General features: G+C 37.3%; 1 protein-coding gene across 3 annotated transcripts in view; it reads left to right on the top strand.

Annotated features, from left to right (window-relative positions):
* The window catches only part of LOC126063261 (cadherin-18), a 1,172,813-nt gene that overhangs the window by 1,059,224 nt on the left and 91,204 nt on the right, over window positions 1-22,385 (top strand). For all 3 annotated transcript variants that reach the window (XM_049861519.1, XM_049861523.1, XM_049861533.1), the window contains one exon: window positions 6,555-6,808. In XM_049861519.1, coding sequence (XP_049717476.1) covers window positions 6,555-6,808 — 254 coding nt within the window. The remainder of the gene's footprint in view (window positions 1-6,554; window positions 6,809-22,385) is intronic.

Genomic DNA, 22,385 nt, shown 5'->3' with positions numbered 1-22,385 from the left:
TTAACAACAGAAAAAAAAAATACAAGTCATCCTGTTAAATACATTTTTTTTTTAAATTGTGGTGAATATATTCACAACAAAAAATACTCCAATTCACCAATTTCTACATGTTTAATTCAGTGACATTGATTACGTTCTCCAAGTTGAGCAACCATTCTTGCTATATTTTTCCAAGTTATTCAACCACCATTAACAAAAATCAGTTTCCCCTCAGCAATAACTCCTCTTTTCCCTCACCCGTGAACCGTCCGGCAAACACTAGTAATCTTTGGTTTATACGTATCTGCTTATTTCATATAAGTGAGATTTTAAAGCATTTGTTCTTTTGTGACTGACTTGTTTTGCCCTGTACAGTGTTTTCAATATTCACTGGCATGCATTAGGGCTTCATTTCTCTTTATGGCTGAGTAATATTCCATGGACTGTATATACCACATTTTGTATGTCCATTCATCTACTGAGGGACATTTTGGTTGTTTCCACATTTTGACAATTCTGAAAAGTACTGCAATGAGCATTGGTATGGAGGTTTCTGTTTGCATTTCTACTTTCTTCTAGGATTGGGATTGCTGGGTCATATGGTAGCTCTTTGTTCAACTTTTTAAGAAACCATCTAAGAGTTTTCCACTATGGCTTATTATTTTACATCCCCACCAACAATGAATGAGGGTTTCAGTTTCTGCACAACTTCGCCAATACCTGTTGCTTTCTGATGGGGGCGAGGTGGTGTATCATTGTGGTTTTGATTTGAATCTGCTTAATAGCTGGTGTCATTGAGCATCTTGTCATGTGCTTGCTGGACGTTTGAATATCCTCTTTGGTGAAATGTCTGTTCAAGTACTTTGCTTTGCCCATTTCTTGTTTTGTTTGTTGTTGTTGTTAAGTTATAGATGTTTATTATATATTTGGGATATTAGACATTTATAGTATATATGATTGCTAAAGTTTTTCTCCCAATCTTTAAGCTGTATCTTCAATTTATTGAGAAAACCTTTGATGTATTTAATTTTTATGAGATCATATTAAGTTATATTGCCTTTTATTGCTCCTGCTTTTTTTGTCATATCTGGTAGTCCATCATTAACAACCAAGCCCCCAAGCCTTGCCACTATATTTTCTTCTAAGAATTTTATGCTTTTAGTTTTTATTTAGGTATTTTATCCATTTTAAATTTGTGTGTGTGTGTGTATGGTGTGAGGCATGGATTCTGATTCATTCTTCTGTATGTGGAAATCCAATTTCCCCAGCACCACGTATTGAAAACTCTTCAATCCCTGTTGAAAGGGCTTAGCACGGTTATTGAAAATCAGTTGACCATAGATGTATGTATTTATTTCTAGGCTCTCAGTTCTATTCCATTAGTCTGTAGGTCCATTGTTATACCAGCACTTGGCTGTTTTAATTACTGTGGCTTATAATATGTTTTAAAATCAGGACCTGTGAGCCCTCTTACTTCTTCTTCAAAATTGCTTTAGCTATTTGGGTTTCTTGCCTTCCATATAAATTTGAGGATTGGCTTTTTCATTTCTTCAGAGGCTGTTGGAATTTTGATGGGTATTGCACTGAATTTATAGATAACTTTGAGTGGTATTGACATCTTAGCTATATTAAGCCTTCCAATCCATGAACGCAGAATGTCTTTCCATTTATTTAGATCTTATTTTCTTTTAGTAATGTAGTATAGTTTTGTGTGTTTAAGTCTTCACCTTCTGGTTAAGTTTATTCCTAGATGGTTTACTCTTGTAGATATGTTATAAATGGTAATATTTCCTTAATTTCCCTTTCTACCCACACCTGGCAACCAATAATAGTCTTTTTTCATTGCTGGTATGTAGAACCCCAACTGATGTTTGTGTCTTGACCTTGTACTCTGCCACTTAGCTGAACTCATTTGTTAATTCTAATAGCTTTCTTGTGGATTCTTTGGGGTTTTCTATGTTTAGAATCATGTCTTCTGTAAAAAATTAATAGATTTACTTTCTCCTTCCTGTGTTGGATACCATTTATTTATTTATTTCTAGACTAATTGCTCAGACTTGGACTTTCAGAAGGATGTTGAATGGTAGTGGTGAGTGCGGGCATCCTGTCTTGTTCCTGATCTTAATGGGAAAACTCTCAGTCTTTCTCCATTGAGTGTATTATATATTGGCTTTTGAGTCTTAATTTGAGATAAGCAAGTAATTTATTAATATAAGGATGCCGCATGTGATAATTGAGACATACTTAACTTTAAAAAAAAAAAAGTATATCCTAAAGTCAAATCAAACTTGCTAAATCCAGCAATACTAATCATAACGTAGTTAAGTATGAGCATCAATGACATGGGATTTTTTTTTTTTGAACTCACAGAGGTTTTACCACAACTAAGTTTTGTTCATAGAATTAAACCTGAGGCAAAACTTATTAAAATAATAATAATTTTTTAAAAATCTGATATAGTCCCTGGAATGTTTCTCCCCAAATATCAGTAGTTTGTGATTTCTAGTAGAAAATTTGCCTAACAGATAATAATCCAGACTTGATGTTTTCTAAAAAGAGAAACTTATAATAAATTTGAAATTTTGCAGAATGGAGTAAATGACATCGTAACAACCAAACTCCTTCCCAGCCCCCCCCCAAAAAAAAACCTTGATGTGGCATAATATAGAGAGTAAATAATGATGAATAAATTCTCAAGGACTGAAATATACTTTTTAGAAGCGTCTTTAAGTAGTCAACATCCCCTCAGACAAAAAAATTTCCATAAATTACTTCTTCAGCTTGAGTGTTTTAATCAGCTGTTCGATGTAAGTGATTATTGCCCAAATCCAGCCAAAAACAGCTCTGAGTATGGACAGTTGACATTTTAATGTCTTGTTCTCATGTTTCGTAGATAACCTCTGGCTCTACAACTGCACGTATTGTACCTCGTACTTATGGAGTTATTCTGACTTTGGTTTGGTTTTGTCTTGAGGAAGTAAATATGATTTTTTTTTAATCACCTCTCAGGAAGCCACTTAATGTTACTGCTTTCTGTGGTACCTCAATAATCTTGATAATTTTTCTTTTTTCTTCTTTTTTCTCCTCCATGATATACCCATCAAAACCAGGGAATAGATAAACAGATTTCACGGTTGCTGGTATTCCTTTTTTTTACATACTCTTTTTAGGCAAAACAAATCTACTGATACCAAGGAGTGAAACCCCAAGGCAGGGTTCTAAATGGATTCCAGTGAGCAAAAATATGACTAGAAAACTCTGGAAAACCTATCTAAAATGTGCAGATGTTGTGTATGTGGATAGCTTTTCCAGGCTTACAGTAATGAGAAAAATGATAATTATAATCCTAATCAAATATCTGTATACTATTACATTTGGAGTATAAAACAAAAGATTACCATACTTTAATATTGCAGTCTCCAGGGGGAAAAAAAAAAAGAAAAAACTGTACACAAATAATGCACACAGTATTTCCATAAGCATGCTGTGCTAATTTTCCACAGCAACATGTAAAAATAATTAGCATAGCACACTCATGAAAATACCTGGGGATGGTGGGGGGAAGGCTACAGTTGGCCAAAAAAAAAAGGTAGAACTTACGTGTTACTTGCATGTAAATACAGTGCATGAGTATATTTTTTTTTTCTCCTAGTTTTGTTATACTTACAATTCGGCACCAACAGAAGATCTTTGTAAATGAGGTTACGGAAATATTTCTATTTGCGTTAATTTATATGCATATAAATTCATGTCCCAACCTGAAATAATCAACTGATTCCTTATTGACCCCAGAGAGGTCCCCATCCACCTGTTAGTCCTGGCAACCAGGTCCCTCAAAGTGATAACCCCTGTCTTGTGTAGTTAAATATGCATTAATCCACTGCTGTCAAACTCATTCCAACTCCTAGCAACCCTATGGACAGAGCAGAACTGCCTCACAGGGTTTCCAAGGTTGTGATCTTTCTGGAAGTGGCCTGTTACATCTATCTATCTTCCGAAAAATGGCTAGTGGGTTCAAACCACTGACTTTTTGATTAGCAGCTGAGTGCTTTAACTACTGTGCCACCAGGGCTTCTTGAATATGCATTAGATGATCGTAAACAGGAACCCATGTGTCCACATAAACCACCTGCACCTTAGCAGTAGACTGTAGTTGTTGTTAGCTGCTGTTGAGTCAATTCTGACTCAGGCTTCCCCAAGGGTATAGAGTTAAACTGTGTCACATAGGGTTTTCAAGGCTGTGGCCTTTCAGAAGCATATCACCAGACTTTTTCTTCCACTGTGCGGGTTTGAACCACTAAGTTTTCAGCTAGGAGATGAGCACTTTACCATTTGCACTATTGAGGGTCTCCTTCTTTGACCCTTAGAATAAAAGAAAATATCTCAGCTCCTCTGAAGGGAAGGAGCCTACGATACTGCCAAGAAAGATGGCTGCAAGTTTGAAGCAGGCTGGTGCAAAAGCAGTGGCAGAAAATTGGATGGAAAATCTTTTTGGGGGCCTCTCCCTACATACATTTGTCAGGAAGACCAGCATCACTGGCTACTTCACCATGCTTACAATAAAAGGCTACTCTCTGGTTTACCTGCACGCATCTCACCATGGACACTTCTGCCATGGTTAGACCTATAGCTGAGAGTCTGTCACTTCAGAATAAATTTCAGTTATGTTCTTGGCCAGCTCATTTTGTTTCTCAGAGCCTATTATGCCCATCAATTCCCTGCTCTGCATTTAGTGAAATCATGTTAATGGTAGCTTAAATGTCACCATAGTGGGAATATTTTCACAAAGGAAATTGACAAATGCTAAAAATTAGAGTCATTTGTTTCATTTCATCCCTTAGAAATCACTTACCAGGTCACCACTGCTTGAAACCCTGTCACTTATAATAAATACATTCTCATCATTAACACTTTTATGGCTTTGTTTTATAATGATCATAATAATAGCAAGCATTAATATTTGAGAATGTATGATCTGTATGATCTGAAAAAAAAAAATTGCCACTGAGACAGTTCTGACTCATAGGCACCCTACAGAACAGAGTAGAACTGCCCCATCAGGTTGCCAAGGAGCTCCTGATGGATTTGAACTGCTGACGTTTTGGTTAGGAGCCATAGCACAACCACCATACCGCCAAGGTTTGCAAATTTTAATATGGACATTTGCCGTATACATACAGACTCATGGTAACCCTGTAGTACAGAGTAAAACTTCTCCACAGAGTTTCCAAGTAGTGGATAGTGGATTCGAACAGCTGGGCTTTCGGTATGTAGCCATAGCTCTTCACCACTGCACCACCAGGGCTCCTGTATTATCTGAGTGTTATTTAATTTTCAGCTTTATCCTTCATGTTCCAGAAACATAGAAAGATATTTAGTGCCTTGAAAACATTATGTTGCCTTTGGCTCTGTGTCTCCACGTCATTCCTTTTGCCTTAAATGTATTTCACTGCCAACATACACCTGTACAAGTGGTTAACGCCTTCTAAACATATACTTCTTGCTTGACAAGGCACTTCCTCTTGGAAGCATTATCGACCTGCTTACGGCTGCCCCTGTATCTGAGTTTTGTATCCTTCTTATTAAGTTTCATAACATCCAGTATATCTTATGGCACTAAATACACAGTGCTGAAACTGTCGGCTTGCTACATTTTGTCCTACATTAGAACATATAAACCTTGGGGCAAAACACCAGTGTGAGCTTTTTCACTATTTTATGCCAACTCAAACTGATGTTTCCTGACATATATTGTTAATAGATGCCAAATAAATACTGGTCGAATATTAAAAAAGAAAAAGAAGAAAAAAGAAAAACCTAAAAAGGTTCAAGGAAATATTTATGTAAACTCAAAACCAAAAAAATTGTAAGAACAAACAAAAATCAGGCTATCAATTTTTAAAAGTTGACCAAAATGTCCTAATGCAGATAAATGAAATAAAAACAAAAGAAAAACAAACAAAACTGGTACTATAAAAACAACATACACATAAATAAATACAATGAAAATAACAGAAAAAAACAGAAAGACTATATAAATTCATTTTGTTAAAATCCTGAGAAAATGTTTCTGAATTGACTACTTAAATATCAATCAGATTTTAAAATAAGATACTGAGTTTAAAATTAGAATGGTGAAAATAAGATCTTGATAGATAAAAATTAATAATATGAAAAAATATTTAAATGCTAAGGATTTCTAACTTATTTTTAAAATTTGAAGAAATTAGTAGTTAATGTTTTTAAGATTAAAATGTAGATTGAAGAAGAGATGAAAGAATTTAATAGGGGCGACTAAGATTGAGAGACCCCAAAAAAGCAGTGTTTGTTTGCCTGTAAGGAATACCCTTTATACACAGCGAATCACTGTACTTATGCCCGGGTAAAACCACCGTTCCTTCAGACTTGAGTTTCAGGATTTCGGCTTTGGGTGGTGACTTTATGGGCATTGTTAAGACAAATTTTATAGGCTCTTTTTAAACTAAGATAGATTGTCCTACTTTAATTAAAAAAAAGTTTCCTTGCAAAGTAATGAGAAATCATAATCAATATTTGATTTTTTTTTTTCCTCACAGCCATTGAACTATGAGAAAAAGAAGTCATATACCCTCAACATAGAAGGAGCGAATACCCATCTCGATTTTCGCTTTTCTCACTTGGGTCCTTTTAAAGATGCTACCATGCTGAAGATCATTGTTGGTGATGTAGATGAACCACCGCTATTTTCCATGCCTTTCTATGTAATGGAAGTCTTTGAAAATGCCAAGATCGGAACCATCGTTGGCACAGTTTTGGCACAAGATCCCGACAGTGCTAATAGCTTAGTAAGGTATAGTACATGCCAACCTTTTAGATATATAAAGATTTTTAGTGCCTGCCCACTTAATTTAAAATCAATTAAATAATTTTAAAATGTTTTACTTTCATTTTATCTTTCTATAAATATAACAAAACTAGAATATTAGATGATTTCCTATCGTGAATAACGCTGCAGTGAACATGAATGTGCGTATGTCTGTTTGTATCACTGATCTTATATCTCTAGGATATATATCTAGGTGTGGGATTGCTGGATCATAAGGTATTTCTATTTCTAGCTTTTCAAGGAAGTGCCACACCGTTTTTCACAGTGGTTGTACAGTTTTACAATCTTGCCAGCAGTATATGAGTTCCAGCCTCACCACAACCTCACCATTTCTTGTTTTCTATTTTTTTGATCAGTGCCATTTTTGCAGGAGTGAGGTGATATCTCTTTGTAGTTTTGATCTGCATATCTCTAATGGCTAATGGAGCCCTGGTGGTGCAGTGGTTAAGGGTTCAGGCTGCTAACCACCAGGTCAGCAGTTTGAATCCACCAGCCACACCTTAGAAACTCTGTGGGGTAGTTCTACTCTGTCCTATGTGGTCACTATGAGTCAGAATTGACAGCAACAGGTTCAAGGGCTAATGATCACAAGCATCTCTTCACATGCTTGTTAGCCACCTGAATGGCCTCTTACGTGAAGTGTCCATGTCCTTTGCTTATTTATTGATTGGATTGTTTGTCTTTTCGTTGTTGGGGTATTAAACTTTTCTATATATTTTAGAGATTAGGCTCTTGTCAGATATGTTGATGCCAAAGTTTTTTTTTTTTTTTTTTTTCCCTAGTCAGTATCTCTTTTTACTCTTTTAGTAGTCTTTTGATGAACATGAATATTTAATTTTTTGGAGGTCCCAGTTACCTAATTTATCTTCTGTTGTTCATGCATTTTTAGTTGTGTTTGAAAGTCTATTTACGCTGAAAATTAGGACTCCTAATTTTGTCCTTATGCTCTCTTCCAGTAACTTTATAGCTTTAGCTTTAATATTTATGTTTTGATCCATTTTGAGTTAGTTTTTGTATGTGGTTTGAGGTATGGATCCTGTTTCATTTTTCTGCACATGGATATCCAGTTTTGGTAGCACCATTAGTTAAAGAGGTTGTTTCTTCCCAATAGAATGGACTTTGATGCTTTCTTGAAGACCAGCTCCCCATAGATGAATGGGTTTACTTCTGGATTCTCAGTTCTATTACATTGACCTGTATGTCTGTCCTTGAACCAGTACCAGCCCGTTTTGATTACTGTGGCTGTATAGTAAATTCTGAGATTGGGAAATGTGAAGCCTCCTAGTTTGTTCTTCTTCAATATTGTTTTAGCTATTCAGGGACTCTTGTCTTTCTATATGGGGTTGGAGATTAGTTTTTCCATTTTATTAAAGAAAGCTGTTGGAATTTGGATCAGGATTGTATTATATCTATAGAATGCCTTGTAGTACTGATATTTTCAAAAATTTTGGGCTAAGTCTTTCAATCCATGAGCACATGAGCATGGATGTTTTTCTGAGTTTCTTTCTAGTTCTATCCATTACCAAAAGTTGTGTGTTAAAGTCTTCTACTATTATTATAGAACTATCTATTTCTCTTTTCAATTCCATTAGAGTTTTTTTTTTTTTTGATATATTTTGGTGCTCTGTCATTGGGTGCATGAATACTTATTATTGTTATGTTTTCCCTATGAGTTGACCCTTTAATGAGTCTATAATGCCTTTCTTTGTTTCTTACAATGGATTTTGACTTAAAGTCTATTTTATCAGAAATTTTTATTGCCACTTCTGCTCTTTTTTGGTTAGTTTCTTAAGATATCCTTTTCCATCCTTTGATTTTTAACCTATTTATGTTTTTGTACCTAAGGTGTGTGTCTTGTAGGCAACATAGTGGTGGGTCATATTTTTTTATCCATCCTGCCACTCTGTGCCTCTAGACTGGTGTGTTTAATCCATTTACATTCAGTATGATTATCAATAGGTATGAATTCACTGTCACCATTTAGTTATACTTTTTTGTGTGTAATGTTAATGATTTCTTTGTTACTCCTAATTTTGTGTTGAACTCTTTTTGAATGTGAATTTTCTTTCCTATTACTTGTTGTTTTTGTGTTTACTGAGTCTTTTTTATTTTCTTCTTTATTTGGTGAGTAGGTTTATTGATTTTCTTTGTGGTTACTCTGAAATTTAACTTAGTCTGTTAGATCTTAAAATCGCCTTGACTTCCTCTCCATATAGAAGTTTCATAACTACACCATTTACTCCTTCTTTTTCTTTTAAGTTGTTATTGTTTACAGATTAGTAGTTATTGTTCCCTGTAATCAGTTTTGCAGTCTCGCAGTTTATTTTACTTTTGTGAGGACTTTGTCTGGGTTGGTATCTGGGTGATGCTGTCCTGTGTCTTCATCTCAGGTTGTTGTCTGATGATGTTTGTTCTCTGTACAAAAGATGCCCTTTGATTGTTCTTTTAAGGTTGATCTGGTTTTAAAAATTCCCTTAATTTCTGCTTATCTGGGGATATCCTAGTTTTGCCATCGTTTTCAAAAGACAATTTTGCTGAACATATGATTATTGGTTGGCAATTTTTTTCCTACAGGATTTTATATATGTCACCCCATTACCTTCTTGCCTGCATGATTTCCGATGAGAAATCAGTGCTTCGTTTTATTGGTGCCCCTTTTTATGTGATATTTCATTTTTCATGAGCTGCTCTCAGAATCCTTTCTTTGTCTTTGGTTTTAGAAAATTTGTTTATGATATGCCTTTGTGAATTTCTTTTGGGGTTTATCCTGTATGGGGTTCATTGAGTTTCTTGGATGGAAGCCTCACCTTTCATGATATTTGGGAAGCTTTCTGCCAATATATCTTCAAAAATTCTCTCTATACTTTTTGTTTCTCCTCCTCCTCTGTAATTCCTATTACATGTAAATTTTTCCCCTTAGGCTGTCTTAATTTTTCTTTATTCTTTTTTTCTGATTGTTCCTCAGACAAATTTGTATCAAGGGATTTGTCCTCCATATTGCTGATTCTTCCTTCCATTGACTCATTTCTACTTTTTGGCCTTTCATTGAGTTATCTATTTCTGATATTTTATTGTTAATCTTCTGGATTTCTAGTTGTTCTTTTTGTATAGTTTCTATTTGTCTATTTAGTTTATTTTGTTCTTGTGTTGTTTTGCTAGATTCTAGGTTTTTTTTTCCTGTGTTTTCCTTGATCTTTTAGAGGATCCTAAACATAAGTCTTTTGGATTCCTTATCAGGTAGTTCTATTATCATTTCTTCCTCAAGAAGGTTTTCTGTCCCTCTATTTTGCTTACTTGTGTGAGCCATCTTATCCTGTTTATTCATATGTTTTTATTGTCTGCTGTCTTTGAGGCATTGTTTATTTATTTCGTTATTGATTTTATGCTTCTTGTTTTGTCCTGATTCTTTTGTTTTGACATATCAGGAGCTGTGTTTCTTCTCTTTCTCTCTAGAATGTCTTTTTTTCCTTTGTATTATTTTAATTATTGTTGTTTTGTGGTACTGTTTAGTGTGCGTCTTTGGTGGTGTTGGTTGACTGGGTGTGATTTCCTTTCTCTAATATATATGATGGGTTACACCTACATGTGAATCCTCTGTGGTTAAGCTCATATGTTTTCCCTTATAGTTTTGAGTGGCGGTGGGAGATCAGGTTCTTTCTCTGGTGTTGGATGACAAATGTTTTGTGGTCAGGTCCTGCAGCTGCCCTTGAGGGACCACAGGGCCCTTCTGAATTGGTGCAAGCAGTTAATGAGTCCTCTGAGGATCAGGGAAGAACAGCTCCATGGCTGCTGTGAGGCAGTGCTAGTCAGATAGATGGGATAATCACGCTATATGTGCACAAATTGTCATCTCAGTACATGGTGAGAGATCAAGGGTTTTCAGTGCACGTGCAGTCAGCATGCAGAAACAATCTGGGTGTGCGATGAGTGACACTGCAACAGGTCGGACATTGGATGAGAGCAGTGGGATCTCCTGCTTATCTTTTGGCAGAGGTACAGATGGAGCAGGACCTTGCACTGCCAGTTGCTGGGTCTGGGGGGATTGCACTGCTGATTGCTGGGCAGGCAGGGTGGGAGTGTGCACCACTGGTTGCCAGATGGGTGGGGCAGGGTGGGGGGAGGAGGACTTGCACCACCAGTAGCTGGGCAGGCCGTGCAGGAACACTCAGTGCTGGTTGCCAGTTGGGCAGGGCTGTGGGGGTTGGGGAGAGGCCAGGACATGTGCCGCCAGTTGCTGATCCAGCAACACAGGAGAGCACGCTGGTCTGGCAGCATGGGAGTGCATGCAGCCATTGCTGGGTGAAGGGGGTGGTCAGGTGGGGTGTACAAATGCTGCCAATCACCAGTCTGTGCTAAGGATGGTGGGATGGCCCTGGTTGCAAGGTGGGTAGAGAAGTTGATCATCATCAGTCATGGACAGTGGAGGCTTGGGCTGCTAGTTGCTGGACAGGCGGGTTGGGGGGCATGCACCGCTACACACCAGGAGGATGGGAGGGGAGGAGTGAGCATATTCCCCTGTCACTGGTCTGGGCACTGGGACGCTCCTCATGGTCTGCAGTTGATCAGAGCCTGGCCCTGACCAAATGTGAGGAGGGTGATCTCCAATTGCCACTCTATATAGATCCACTACTCCTTGGGCTTCACTTACCCAAAAGATAAGGGAGTGCTGTTAGTGAATAGTTCTGTTCCTACTTTCTGTCTCCCTCCCTGTTCTGTGGTTCCCAGAGTTCCTGGAGCTCTTGCCCAACCTCCTGCAGTTTCCCTCCTTAGAGTCAGTTCATGTTCTATTCACCTTGCTTCATTCTGGGTTTGTCTACATAGTATCTCTGTCTTCTATTGAAAATTCTGTGAAGTTGCCTTTCTGTGCTCCTCACCCGTGAACACTGCTTGTTTTTCTCAAGATAAGCATGCTGCACTGAACCAGCTGGCAGGGCACCTATGATCTATAACTGCTTGTTTGCTGTTTTCATCCAGTTTCTCCTCCTTTGGTTTGCTAGTCAGGGCTCCAATATTGGCACCTCTCTGTTCCACTTGGTTTCTCTGGTCTCTGCTGTAGGGGGATGGCAGGATGTATCTGACTAAGCTACCATCTTGGACCATCTTTCTTCACTTGGTTTTATGAAGTAAGCATAAGAGGCAGGGATTTAAAAAAAAAAAAAATAGAAACATTTAGTCACAAACTAGAGAATCTTTGGACCCTTAGTGATAGGAAGTGAAGATATTGTGCAAAAGGCAAGAATTTGGAGATAGCACTCCTTGGGAATAATATTATTGGGATTAATAGTTATTGGGAATAATAACTCTAGTTATCAGAAGGGACCAGTCCTTGGAGAAGGACATTATGCTTGGTAAAGTAGAAGGTCAGCAAAAAAGAGGCAGACCTTTAATGAGATGGATTGACACTGCAGGTACATCAATGGGCTCAAATATAGCAACAATAGTGAGGATGGCACAGGATCTGGTAGCATCTCGTTCAGTTATATGCAGGATCTCCCTGAGTTGGAACCCATTTGACGGAACTTAACAACTCACCTCTAACTGACCCCTAGGTCTGACACTTTAACTACATGGCTTTAGAAAAATCATCTACCCTTATCTCTAAATAAAATAAAATAAAACCAAACCCATTACCTTTGAGTTGATCCCAATTCATAGTGACCCTATAGACAAAGTAGAACTGCCCCATAAAGTTTCCAAGAAGCAGATTTGAACTGCTGACCTTTTGGTTAGCAGCTAGAGCACTTAACCACTTCAAGGAAAAATAATATCTGTCTCTCAGAGTTATTGTGAGAATACTGAAGCAATGTGTCTAAAGTACTTATCAGAGTGTACAGCAACTCGTATTCACTCAATAAATGTTAACTTGTATGAGGCAGTGTAGAGTGTTGACTTGGACAGAGACTCTGAAGATGGGAAGACCAGTGTTAGAATTCCAGTGTCTCAAATTACTACTGTGTGATTTTACTCTGGATCTCAAATTCCTAACATATGGGAGAAGGAATATAATGCTTCATTAATATGTTAGTACAATTAAATTAGATTTAAATGAAATTCTTATCACAATGCCAGGCACACATTGAAGTGCTCAATAAATATTTCATAATTTTAGTATGACATTACAGTAGAGACGATTAAAGCTCTGTGGCATAATTCAGATTTTGGGTTTTTTTTGGGGGGGTTGGTCTCATTTAAGACAGAAGCAAAAGGGCTACAAAAATGTATAAGACTTTTTGACTACCTTATATTTATACCTTGAATAACCTTAACACCCTGAAAGTTTTGAAATCCTTAGCAAATGTGCCTGCTTTTTGCCATCAAAAGGCGATATACTAAACATTCTCCTTGGTTCCTATGTGCTATTTGTAAAGGCTTTCAATTCCCGTTCCTATAAGCTTGATTGTTTCAGTTAAAAATAAAATGTCCACATTACCCATGCGTGAAGAGGGAACAATTTTCTGTGCACTAATGTGTGCATTCAACAATTGCGCTACATCAGTGAGCATGGAAACAGTGCCCTGTTAATTGGTATCTCCTCTCTCACACTGAGAACAAGAGCTAGACATTGATTGAAGATGAAGGAGAGGCAAAGTATACACAATAAGGTGCAGAAACCCAATTTTAGAAAGCAATCTTTAATAAAGGAATGGAAGAAGTTTTATGCTCAATTTTCCAACCAGGGGCAAGCCTACTTTGCCGTATTTTTAAATACACTTTTGAAACTTAATAAGTATAATTAATACAAATAAATTTTAAAACTATAGCATTATAAAGAGTGTTCACAGATGAGGTCAGTCTTTCAAAAGGAGCTAATGTTTTTGGGGAATAAAGCTACTCCACGCTGTTAGCGTGATGTGAATTATTTGATAAACATTGCAAAAACTTTGTTTTGACAATTCAGGTTTGATGCTAATAATATATTCTTCGATTTTTAATTAAAACAGGTGGGAAGTATATTCATTTTAAAATGATATTTTAAGCACCTATCACATTTCAATATTACAATAGTCCTCAAGATAAAGGAGTTAAGCACTTGCACACACATAACCCCAAAATAGTTTGCAGTCTAGTGGAGAGAAAGTCTCGAATAAAAACTCCATCATGTGATGAGGGTGATAAATCTCTGATGAACATATGTACGGAGCAAATATTCCCAGTGTCCTCTGGAGCCAGTGACTTGGGGAAGATTGAGTTGAGGTTTAGAATCTAAGTTAGAGATTAGAAGGGCAAAAGAAGGAGGAGGGAATTTCTAGAATGCTGTGTATATGAGGAGTTTAGGTTCTCTGTAGGGAAAGGGCAAGTAATGAGATTTGAGAGAAGAGTGGAGATGGATTATGAAGAAACCCTGTGCTAAGTAGAGATCTTTGAGATCTGTCTCGGTAGCAGTTCTAACGGTGGAAGCAGAGGAAAAGGACCTTGAGTAATTATATCAAAATGACAGGTAGGTGGTTTACATTTCAAAATAAATTATAATGAATTTCCAAAATTATATGTAGGCTAAGTTATATGTGCCCAAAAGATAGGTCAAACACAAAGTCCTGTCAGTATTGCTTTATATATGTCACATATGTGAAAATATGTATTTTACAAAGAACAGTGATTCTCAACAAAGGACAGAATTACTCCGCATGAGACATTTAGCAAGGTTTGGAGACATTCTTGCTTGTCATGACTAGGGGACAACTACATTGTCACATCTAGTGGGTAGAAGCCAGGGACGCCACTAAGCATCCTGTAATACACAAGACAGGTCCCCCAGCAATAACAACAACAAACTATTTGGCCCAAAATGTCAAGAGTGCTGAGGTTGAGGGAACCAGACGTAGAGTAAATCAGACTAGGTAGATTTATGCAGCTAGAGTACTAATTGTATTTGAAAAAATAAATTTTGAAAAGATATTTTTGAGAAATGTGGTGTCAGTATGTATGTTTCACATACTTGCCTAGTCATATGAATGTTTCAATGAAACATTTCATTTAATTAAATAAATTATTTATACAGGTAATTTTCCTATTATGTTATTAATTGTCTCAATAATTATCCCATATTACTGGGATCGCTTAATTTAATACCCACTATAGGGTTGCTGTGAGTCGGGATCGACTCAGCGGCAGTGGGCTTTTTTTTTTTTAGGTGCGCTGGTGGCACATGGTTAATTGCTCCATGGCTTCTAACTGAAAGGTGGGAGATTCGAACTCACCAGTGGCTCTGTGGGAGGGGAAAATACCTGACAATCTAATCCTGTATAAATTGCAGCCTGGGAAACCCTGTGGGACAAGTTCTCCTATGTCTTATAGGGTCACTGTGTGTTGAGAATTGATTTGATGGCATGCAACAGCAATAAGTTACTTACATGCTCCAGATTGCTGGGGTACAAAGATGATTTGGTACATTGTCTGAAATGCCAACATTGAGAAGCATAAACCATTAGCATATGCATTATTTTTTCTGCCTTATTTTTGCTAGACCGCTAAAATGAATCCTGCTGAAATAATTGGACCCCATAGCTGTTATTTGGGGGCATAATGTACATAATACTTATTCTTGATTTTAATAAAAATGTGTCATTTTCAGAGGCTTCTAGGTGCAAAGAGTGAATAAAAAACAAAAAGCATTAAGAAACACAAACGCAATCCTTATACTTCCACCTTTCTCAGGGACCAAATGTATGTACTAATTAAGGAACAGCACATTGAGAAGATGTACCTTGCAATGTGCCCTGAAAGGCAATTAACTCCACGTTTGTGGAATTGGTAACGAAAGAGTTTGCGTCTTAGAGGTGTTTCTGGAAAGCTTCTTGACTTCAGTCTTTTTTATTTCAATTTGCTGAACTGTTAGTAAGACTCTTCAGGTTCTAAAAGCATTCCATGTCTAGGTTTTGTCCTTTTCAACTCAAAACAAGAATGTGCAATTTGTAGCAATATAATCACCCCCTTTTATAAAAATAAAATTAGAGCCAGACTGTTTTCCAGCAGTGAAGAAATCCTTGTTTTAAATAGACTGTGTTCCTTGCTGGCATACTGCAAATGAAGTTCTAGAACTTCTTGGGGTTGTTATTGAGGGACAAGCAATCATATGCTCGACTTGAGATGGCAGAGATTTTTCAAAATGTGACCTTCTATCATGTGATTATTGAAAATAGCAAACATTCATTGGTTGCTATCTATGAATCTGTTGCCATTGAGTCAGTTCTGACCCATAGCGACCCTATAGGATAGAGTAGAAACACCCCAAAAGGTTTCCAAAGAGCAGCTGGTGGATTTGAACTGCTGACCTTTTGGTTAGCAACTTAACTGTTATCCACTGTGCCACCAGGGCTCCTGCAATAGGCCTGGTGTTTTATATATCTCGTAATAAACCTTTATAATAAATGTGCTAAAGTCTTATTATTGCATCTATTGTACAGATGAAGAAATTGTTGCTGTTAGGTGGCATTGAGTCAGTTTCAACTCATAGTGACCCTATGTACAACAGAAGGAAACACTACCTGGTCCTGCACATCATGATCGTTGTTGCAGCCACTGTGTCAATTCATCTCGTTGAGGGAGTTCCCCTTTTTCACTGACCCTCTCTCTCTCTATTTTACCAACCATGATGTCCCTCTCCAGGGACTGGTCCCTCCTAATAACATGTCAAAATTATGTGAGACAAAGTCTTCCCATCCTCACTTCTAAGGAGCATTCTGGCTGTACTTCTTCCAAGACAGATTTGTTTGTTTTTCTGGCAGTCCATGGTATATTCAATATTCTTCATCAGCACCATAATTCAAAGACATCAATTCTTCCTTAGTCTTCCTTATTCATTGTCCAACTTTCACATGCATATGAAGCTAGTGAAAACACCATGGTTTGGGTCAGGTCACCTTAGTCCTTAAGTGCCATCTTTTCTTTTTAACACTTTAAAGCAGAAGAAATTAGAGCTCATAAATTAAGTCATTTCACCAAGTTTACCTAGTAAGCAAGTGGCAGAACCAGAATTCAAGCCTAGTTTTGCTTTATTCCATAAACCACATTTTTTAACCAAAATGTGTGAACTTTGATACCTTCAACTAAAAAAAAAAAAAAGTGCCTGTAGAAAGTGCTTGGCTGCCAACAAAAAGGTCAACAGTTCCAATCTACCAACCACTCTTTGGAAATCTTATGGACAGTTCTACTCTGTCGTATAGGGTTGTGTTGAGTTGGAACTACTGAAAGGCAACAGGTTTTGTTTTGTTTTTCTGGTTTGTAGAAAAGTTATCACAAATTAGGGAAGAGGTGAATGTTTTAAATGTGCAGAAAAATATTAATAGGATGCCAGAACCTGTGGCCTATTGTTTGTATGGATCCATGTAAAACATGGAGAAAGCAGGTGAAAAAAAAAGTTGAGTTTCATTTGTCAGGAATGAAACTGTTCTTAATTTTAGAGTCTCTGACTTTGGTAATGTCAAAAATACACTCTACTTGACTTGGCACAAGAAAAAAAAAATTATTGTAATCTCATAATCAAATATTGCATACATTGTAGAGCTTCAGTAACTGAATTCATATAAATTCATACTTTCATCTGCTTCTTTTTCACTTCTATTTGTAATCTCAGCTTATCCAAATATTTCTTCATCATTTGAGATGTTATTGTTTTATAATAACTTCAACAACAATAAGAAGGAAATATTAACTATCTTGCATAACTGTTTTAAATACGTCTCATGCACTATTTAGAAAATAAGAGTCCATCTATATGGTATTATTAGAGATAAAACAAAATTTTGATCAGATTTGGAAATATTCACATATTAAAAAGTTAACTTTATAACATAAGATATCTTCAAAAGAATGATTTCAGAAAATTAAAAATGTTCAATCAGCTCGATTTGAGTTTTGTGTAACCTCAATAAACAAATGCGCCCAGTTATTCTCACTGTACCCTTGTTGGTGGATTTGGTTCTTTTAGGCATTTTTGAAATTTTCAAATAGTTCATGATGAAATGGGAGTTATGGGTCCCGTAGAAATTTTGAGTATTATAGTACTCAAAAATAAGAGATATTTTAAAATAATGACAGGGTTATCTAGCAGAGTTGGAGAGGGAGTCTAAAATGATAATTAAGAAGGTCTGAATGCAGGACTCAAACTTTTGAAAAAAGAAGTGAAAATTACAAGAAAATGTGTTTTCCGCTCTTATTCAGCATTTTGCTAGAGGTCCTAGCCAGAGAAATTAGGCTAGACAAATAAATAAAGGGCATTCAGATTGGCAAGGAAGAAGTAAAATTATCTCTATTTGCAGATGACATGATCTTATACACAGAAAACCCTAAGGAATCCTCCAGAAAACTACTGAAACTAATAGAAGAGTTCAGCAGAGTCTCAGGTTATAAGATAAACATACAAAAATCACTTGGATTCCTCTACATCAACAAAAAGAACATTGAAGAGGAAATCACCAAATCAATACCATTCACAGTAGCCCCCAAGAAGATAAAACACTTCAGAATAAATCTCACAAAAGATGTAAAAGACCTACACAAATAAAACTACAAAGTACTAGTGCAAGAAACTAAAAGGGACCTACATAAGTGGAAAAACATACCTTGCTCATGGATAGGAAGACTTAACATAGTAAAAATGTCTATTCTACCAAAAGCCATCTATACATACAATGCACTTCCGATCCAAATTCCAATGACATTTTTTAATGTGATGGAGAAACAAATCACCAACTTCATATGGAAGGGAAAGAAGCCCCAGATAAATAAAGCATTACTGAAAAAGAAGAAGAAAGTGGGAGGCCTCACTCTACCTAATTTTAGAACCTATTGTACAGCCACAGTAGTCAAAACAGCCTGGTACTGGTATAACATCAGGCACATAGACCAATGGAACAGAATTGAGAACCCAGATATAAATCTATCCACATATGAGCAGCTGATATTTGACAAAGGCCCAGTGTCAGTTAATTGGAGAAAAGATAGTCTTTTTAACAAATGGTGCTGGCATAACTGGATATCCATTTGCAAAAAAAATGAAATAGCACCCATACCTCACACCATGCACAAAAACTAACTCCAAGTGGATCAAAGACCTAAACATAAAGACTAAAATGATAAAGATCATGGAAGAAAAAATAGGGACAATGTTAGAAGCCTTAATACAAGGCATAAACAGAATACAAAACATCACTAAAAATGACAAAGAGAAACCAGATAACTGGGAGATCCTAAAAATCAAACACCTATGCTCATCTAAAGAGTTCACAAAAAGAGTAAAAAGACCACCTACAGATTGGGAATAAATTTTCAGCTCTGACGTCTCCGACCAGTGCCTGATCTCTAAAATCTATATGATTGTGTTAAAACTCAACCACAAAAAGACAACCCAATCAAAAAGTGGGCAAAGGATATGAACACCCACTTCACTAAAGAAGATATTCAGGGAGCTAACAGATACATGAGAAAATGCTCTCGATCATTAGCCATTAGAGAAATGCAAATTAAAACTATGATGAGATTCCATCTCACTCCAACAAGGCTGGCATTAATCCAAAAAGCACAAAATAATAAATGTTGGAGAGGCTGCGGAGAGATTGGAACTCTTATACACTGCTGGTGGGAATGTAAAATGGTACAACCACTTTGGAAATTTATCTGGCGTTTTCTTAAAAAGTTAGAAATAGAACTACCATACAACCCAGAAATCCTACTCCTCGGAATATACCCTAGAGAAATAAGAGCCTTTACATGAACAGATATATGCACACCCACGTTTATTGCAGCACTGTTTACAATAGCAAAAAGCTGGAAGCAACCAAGGTGTCCACCAACGGATGAATGGTTAAATAAATTGTGGTATATTCACACAATGGGATACTACGCATCGATAAAGAACAGTGACGAATCTGTGAAACATTTCATAACATGGAGGAACCTGGAAGATGTTATGCTGAGTGAAATTAGTCAGAGGCAAAAGGACAAATATTGTATAAGACCACTATTATAAGATCTTGAGAAATAGTATAAACTGAGAAGAACACATTCTTTTGTGGTTAGGAGAGGGGAGAGGGAGGGAGAGTGGGAGAGGGTTATTTACTGATTAGTTAGTAGATAAGAAATACTTTACGTGAAGGGAAGGATGACACTCAATACACGGAAGGTCAGCTCAACTGGACTGGACCAAAAGCAAAGAAGTTTCTGGGATAAACTGAATGCTTTGAAGGTCAGTGGAGCAAGAGTGGGGGTTTGGGGACTATGGCTTAGGAGGACTTCTAAGTCAATTGGCAAAATAAATTCTATTATGAAAACATTCTGCATCCCACTTTGAAGTGTGCCATCTGGGATCTTAAATGCTAACAAGCGGCCATCTAAGATGTATCAATTGGTCTCCACCCACCTGGATCATAGGAGAATGAAGAACACCAAGGTCACACGACAACTATGAGCCCAAGAGTCAGGAAGGGCCACATGAACTAGAGACTTACATCATCCTGAGACCAGAAGAACTAGATGGTGTCTGACCACAACCAGTGACTGCCCTGACAGGGAGCACAACAGAGAACTCCTGAGGGACCAGGAGAACAGTGGGATGCAGACCCCAAATTCTCATAAAAAGACCAGACTTAATGGTCTGACTGAGACTAGAAGAATCCCAGCGGTCATGGTCCCCAAACCTTCTGTTGGCCCAGGACAGGAACCATTCCCAAAGACAACTCATCAGACACGGAAGGGACTGGACAATAGGCTGGAGAGAGATGCTGATGAAGAGTGAGTTACTTGTATCAGGTGGACACTTGAGACTGTGTTGGCATCTCCTGTGTGGAGGGGAGATGGGAGGGTAGAGAGGGTTAGAAACTGGCAAAACGGTCACGAAAGGAGAGACTGGAAGGAGGGAGCAGGCTGACTCATTAGGGGGAGAGTAAATGGGAGTGTGCAGTAAGGTGTATAGAAACTTATATGTGAGAGACTGACTTGATTCGTAACCTTTCACTTAAAGCACAATAAAAATTATTTAAAAAAAAAAAGAAAATGTGTTTTCAACACATTTTTATGTTATAGGCATTATCTGGTATACAATGAATGTTTATTCTATAACCCCCCAGTGCCGTCGAGTCAATTCCAACTCATAGCGACCCTAGAGGACAGGGTAGAACTGCCCCATAGGGTTTCCAAGGAGTGTCTGGCAGATTCGAACTGCCAATCCTTTGGTTAGCAGCTGTAGCAGTTAACCACTACGCCACCAGGGTTTCCATTTATTCTATAGATCAGTTTAATATAAAATTTAGTTGACTGAACACTTAATTGGTCCCTTCTCAATAAACCTTAAGGAACCCTCATCAAAACTGTGTCAGAGTCTTGGTATAAAAGAGATGATCCAGTAGGGATTTAGGCCTTAAGATGAGAAGCTTATTTTCTGTTTGCATGTTCGTGATTAGAAAATTTCAGACTTTCAATGTAGATTGAGTAGAGACAAAGAGATAGCAGGCTTCTGCATAAGGCCAAGACTCTGTGTCTATAACCCATGTTTTGTAAATGCATCTCTTTCCATATAGCCAATATTAGTGCACCTAGGCTGATTCATATCTACTGTTTTCAATGTCTTGAGAATATGACACTTAAGAATTGAAGGGAACCTAAGGATGATGTGTTGTTGTTGTTGGGTGCCTTCCAGTTGATTCCTACTTGTAGCAACCCCATGTAACAAAGTACTACTTACCCATAGGTTTTCTTGGCTACGGTTTTAATGGAAGCGGATCACCAGGTCATTCCCCTGCAGAGCAGCTAGGTGGGTTTGAACAACCACCTTTAGGTTAACATCTGAGCACTTACTGTTAGGCCTCCAGGGATCCTTAAAGATGACATCAACAATCCTACTATTTTATAGATTAACATATCCCTAGGAAAGCTAAATGACTGTTCCCAATCACACAGAAAATTAATCGTAGAGATTGGATAAGAATGTGATCACATTTCTGCACTATGGGAAAGATCTAGAAGACCTCTAAAATTCTCCCAATTGCTGGCTCAAATTTATCAACAGTCTAACATCACCATGTGTGGTAACCACCCCAAATCACGGTCCTAACCCCAGGTGTAGAGCATGGTTTCTGGAAGGGTGTGTGTAGCTCATCTAGTCCTAGAACAAAAACATAAGCCATGGCTTAGTGACACTGTCTTGGTCACCTGACAGGAAATTCATATCTAATGACCTTCTGTATTTTGTGTGAATTTTGTAAAGAAATGAAAATTGCACCAATGGCTCCATAGCATTTGTAGAACTCAGAATTACTGTACTCCCTGATTTCTTAGTTAGTTAAATTAGAGGCGTGGAAAGCAGAGGGGAACAATATCATTGTTGTGCAGAGGTTTTATTACTTTACATAGCTTAGATTCATTGGAGAGAGGTTTTGGTTCAGGAAGTTACAAAGCTTTCCAAAATAATTAAGTGCCATGCACTGCCCATTGCCCATTGCATTTAGCACAATACACTATGTATCAGGTGGGAAATGACCCTTTTTTTTTTTTCAGAAAGATTATTTTCTAGATGCAGGGCTTGAGGAATAAATTACATCCCCCAAGT

Source organism: Elephas maximus, chromosome 2 (genome assembly GCF_024166365.1).
Source record: "Elephas maximus indicus isolate mEleMax1 chromosome 2, mEleMax1 primary haplotype, whole genome shotgun sequence".
Lineage (NCBI taxonomy): Eukaryota > Metazoa > Chordata > Mammalia > Proboscidea > Elephantidae > Elephas > Elephas maximus.
Note: the sequence above shows the minus strand (reverse complement) of the source record. Positions and strands in the feature narration are given on the sequence as shown.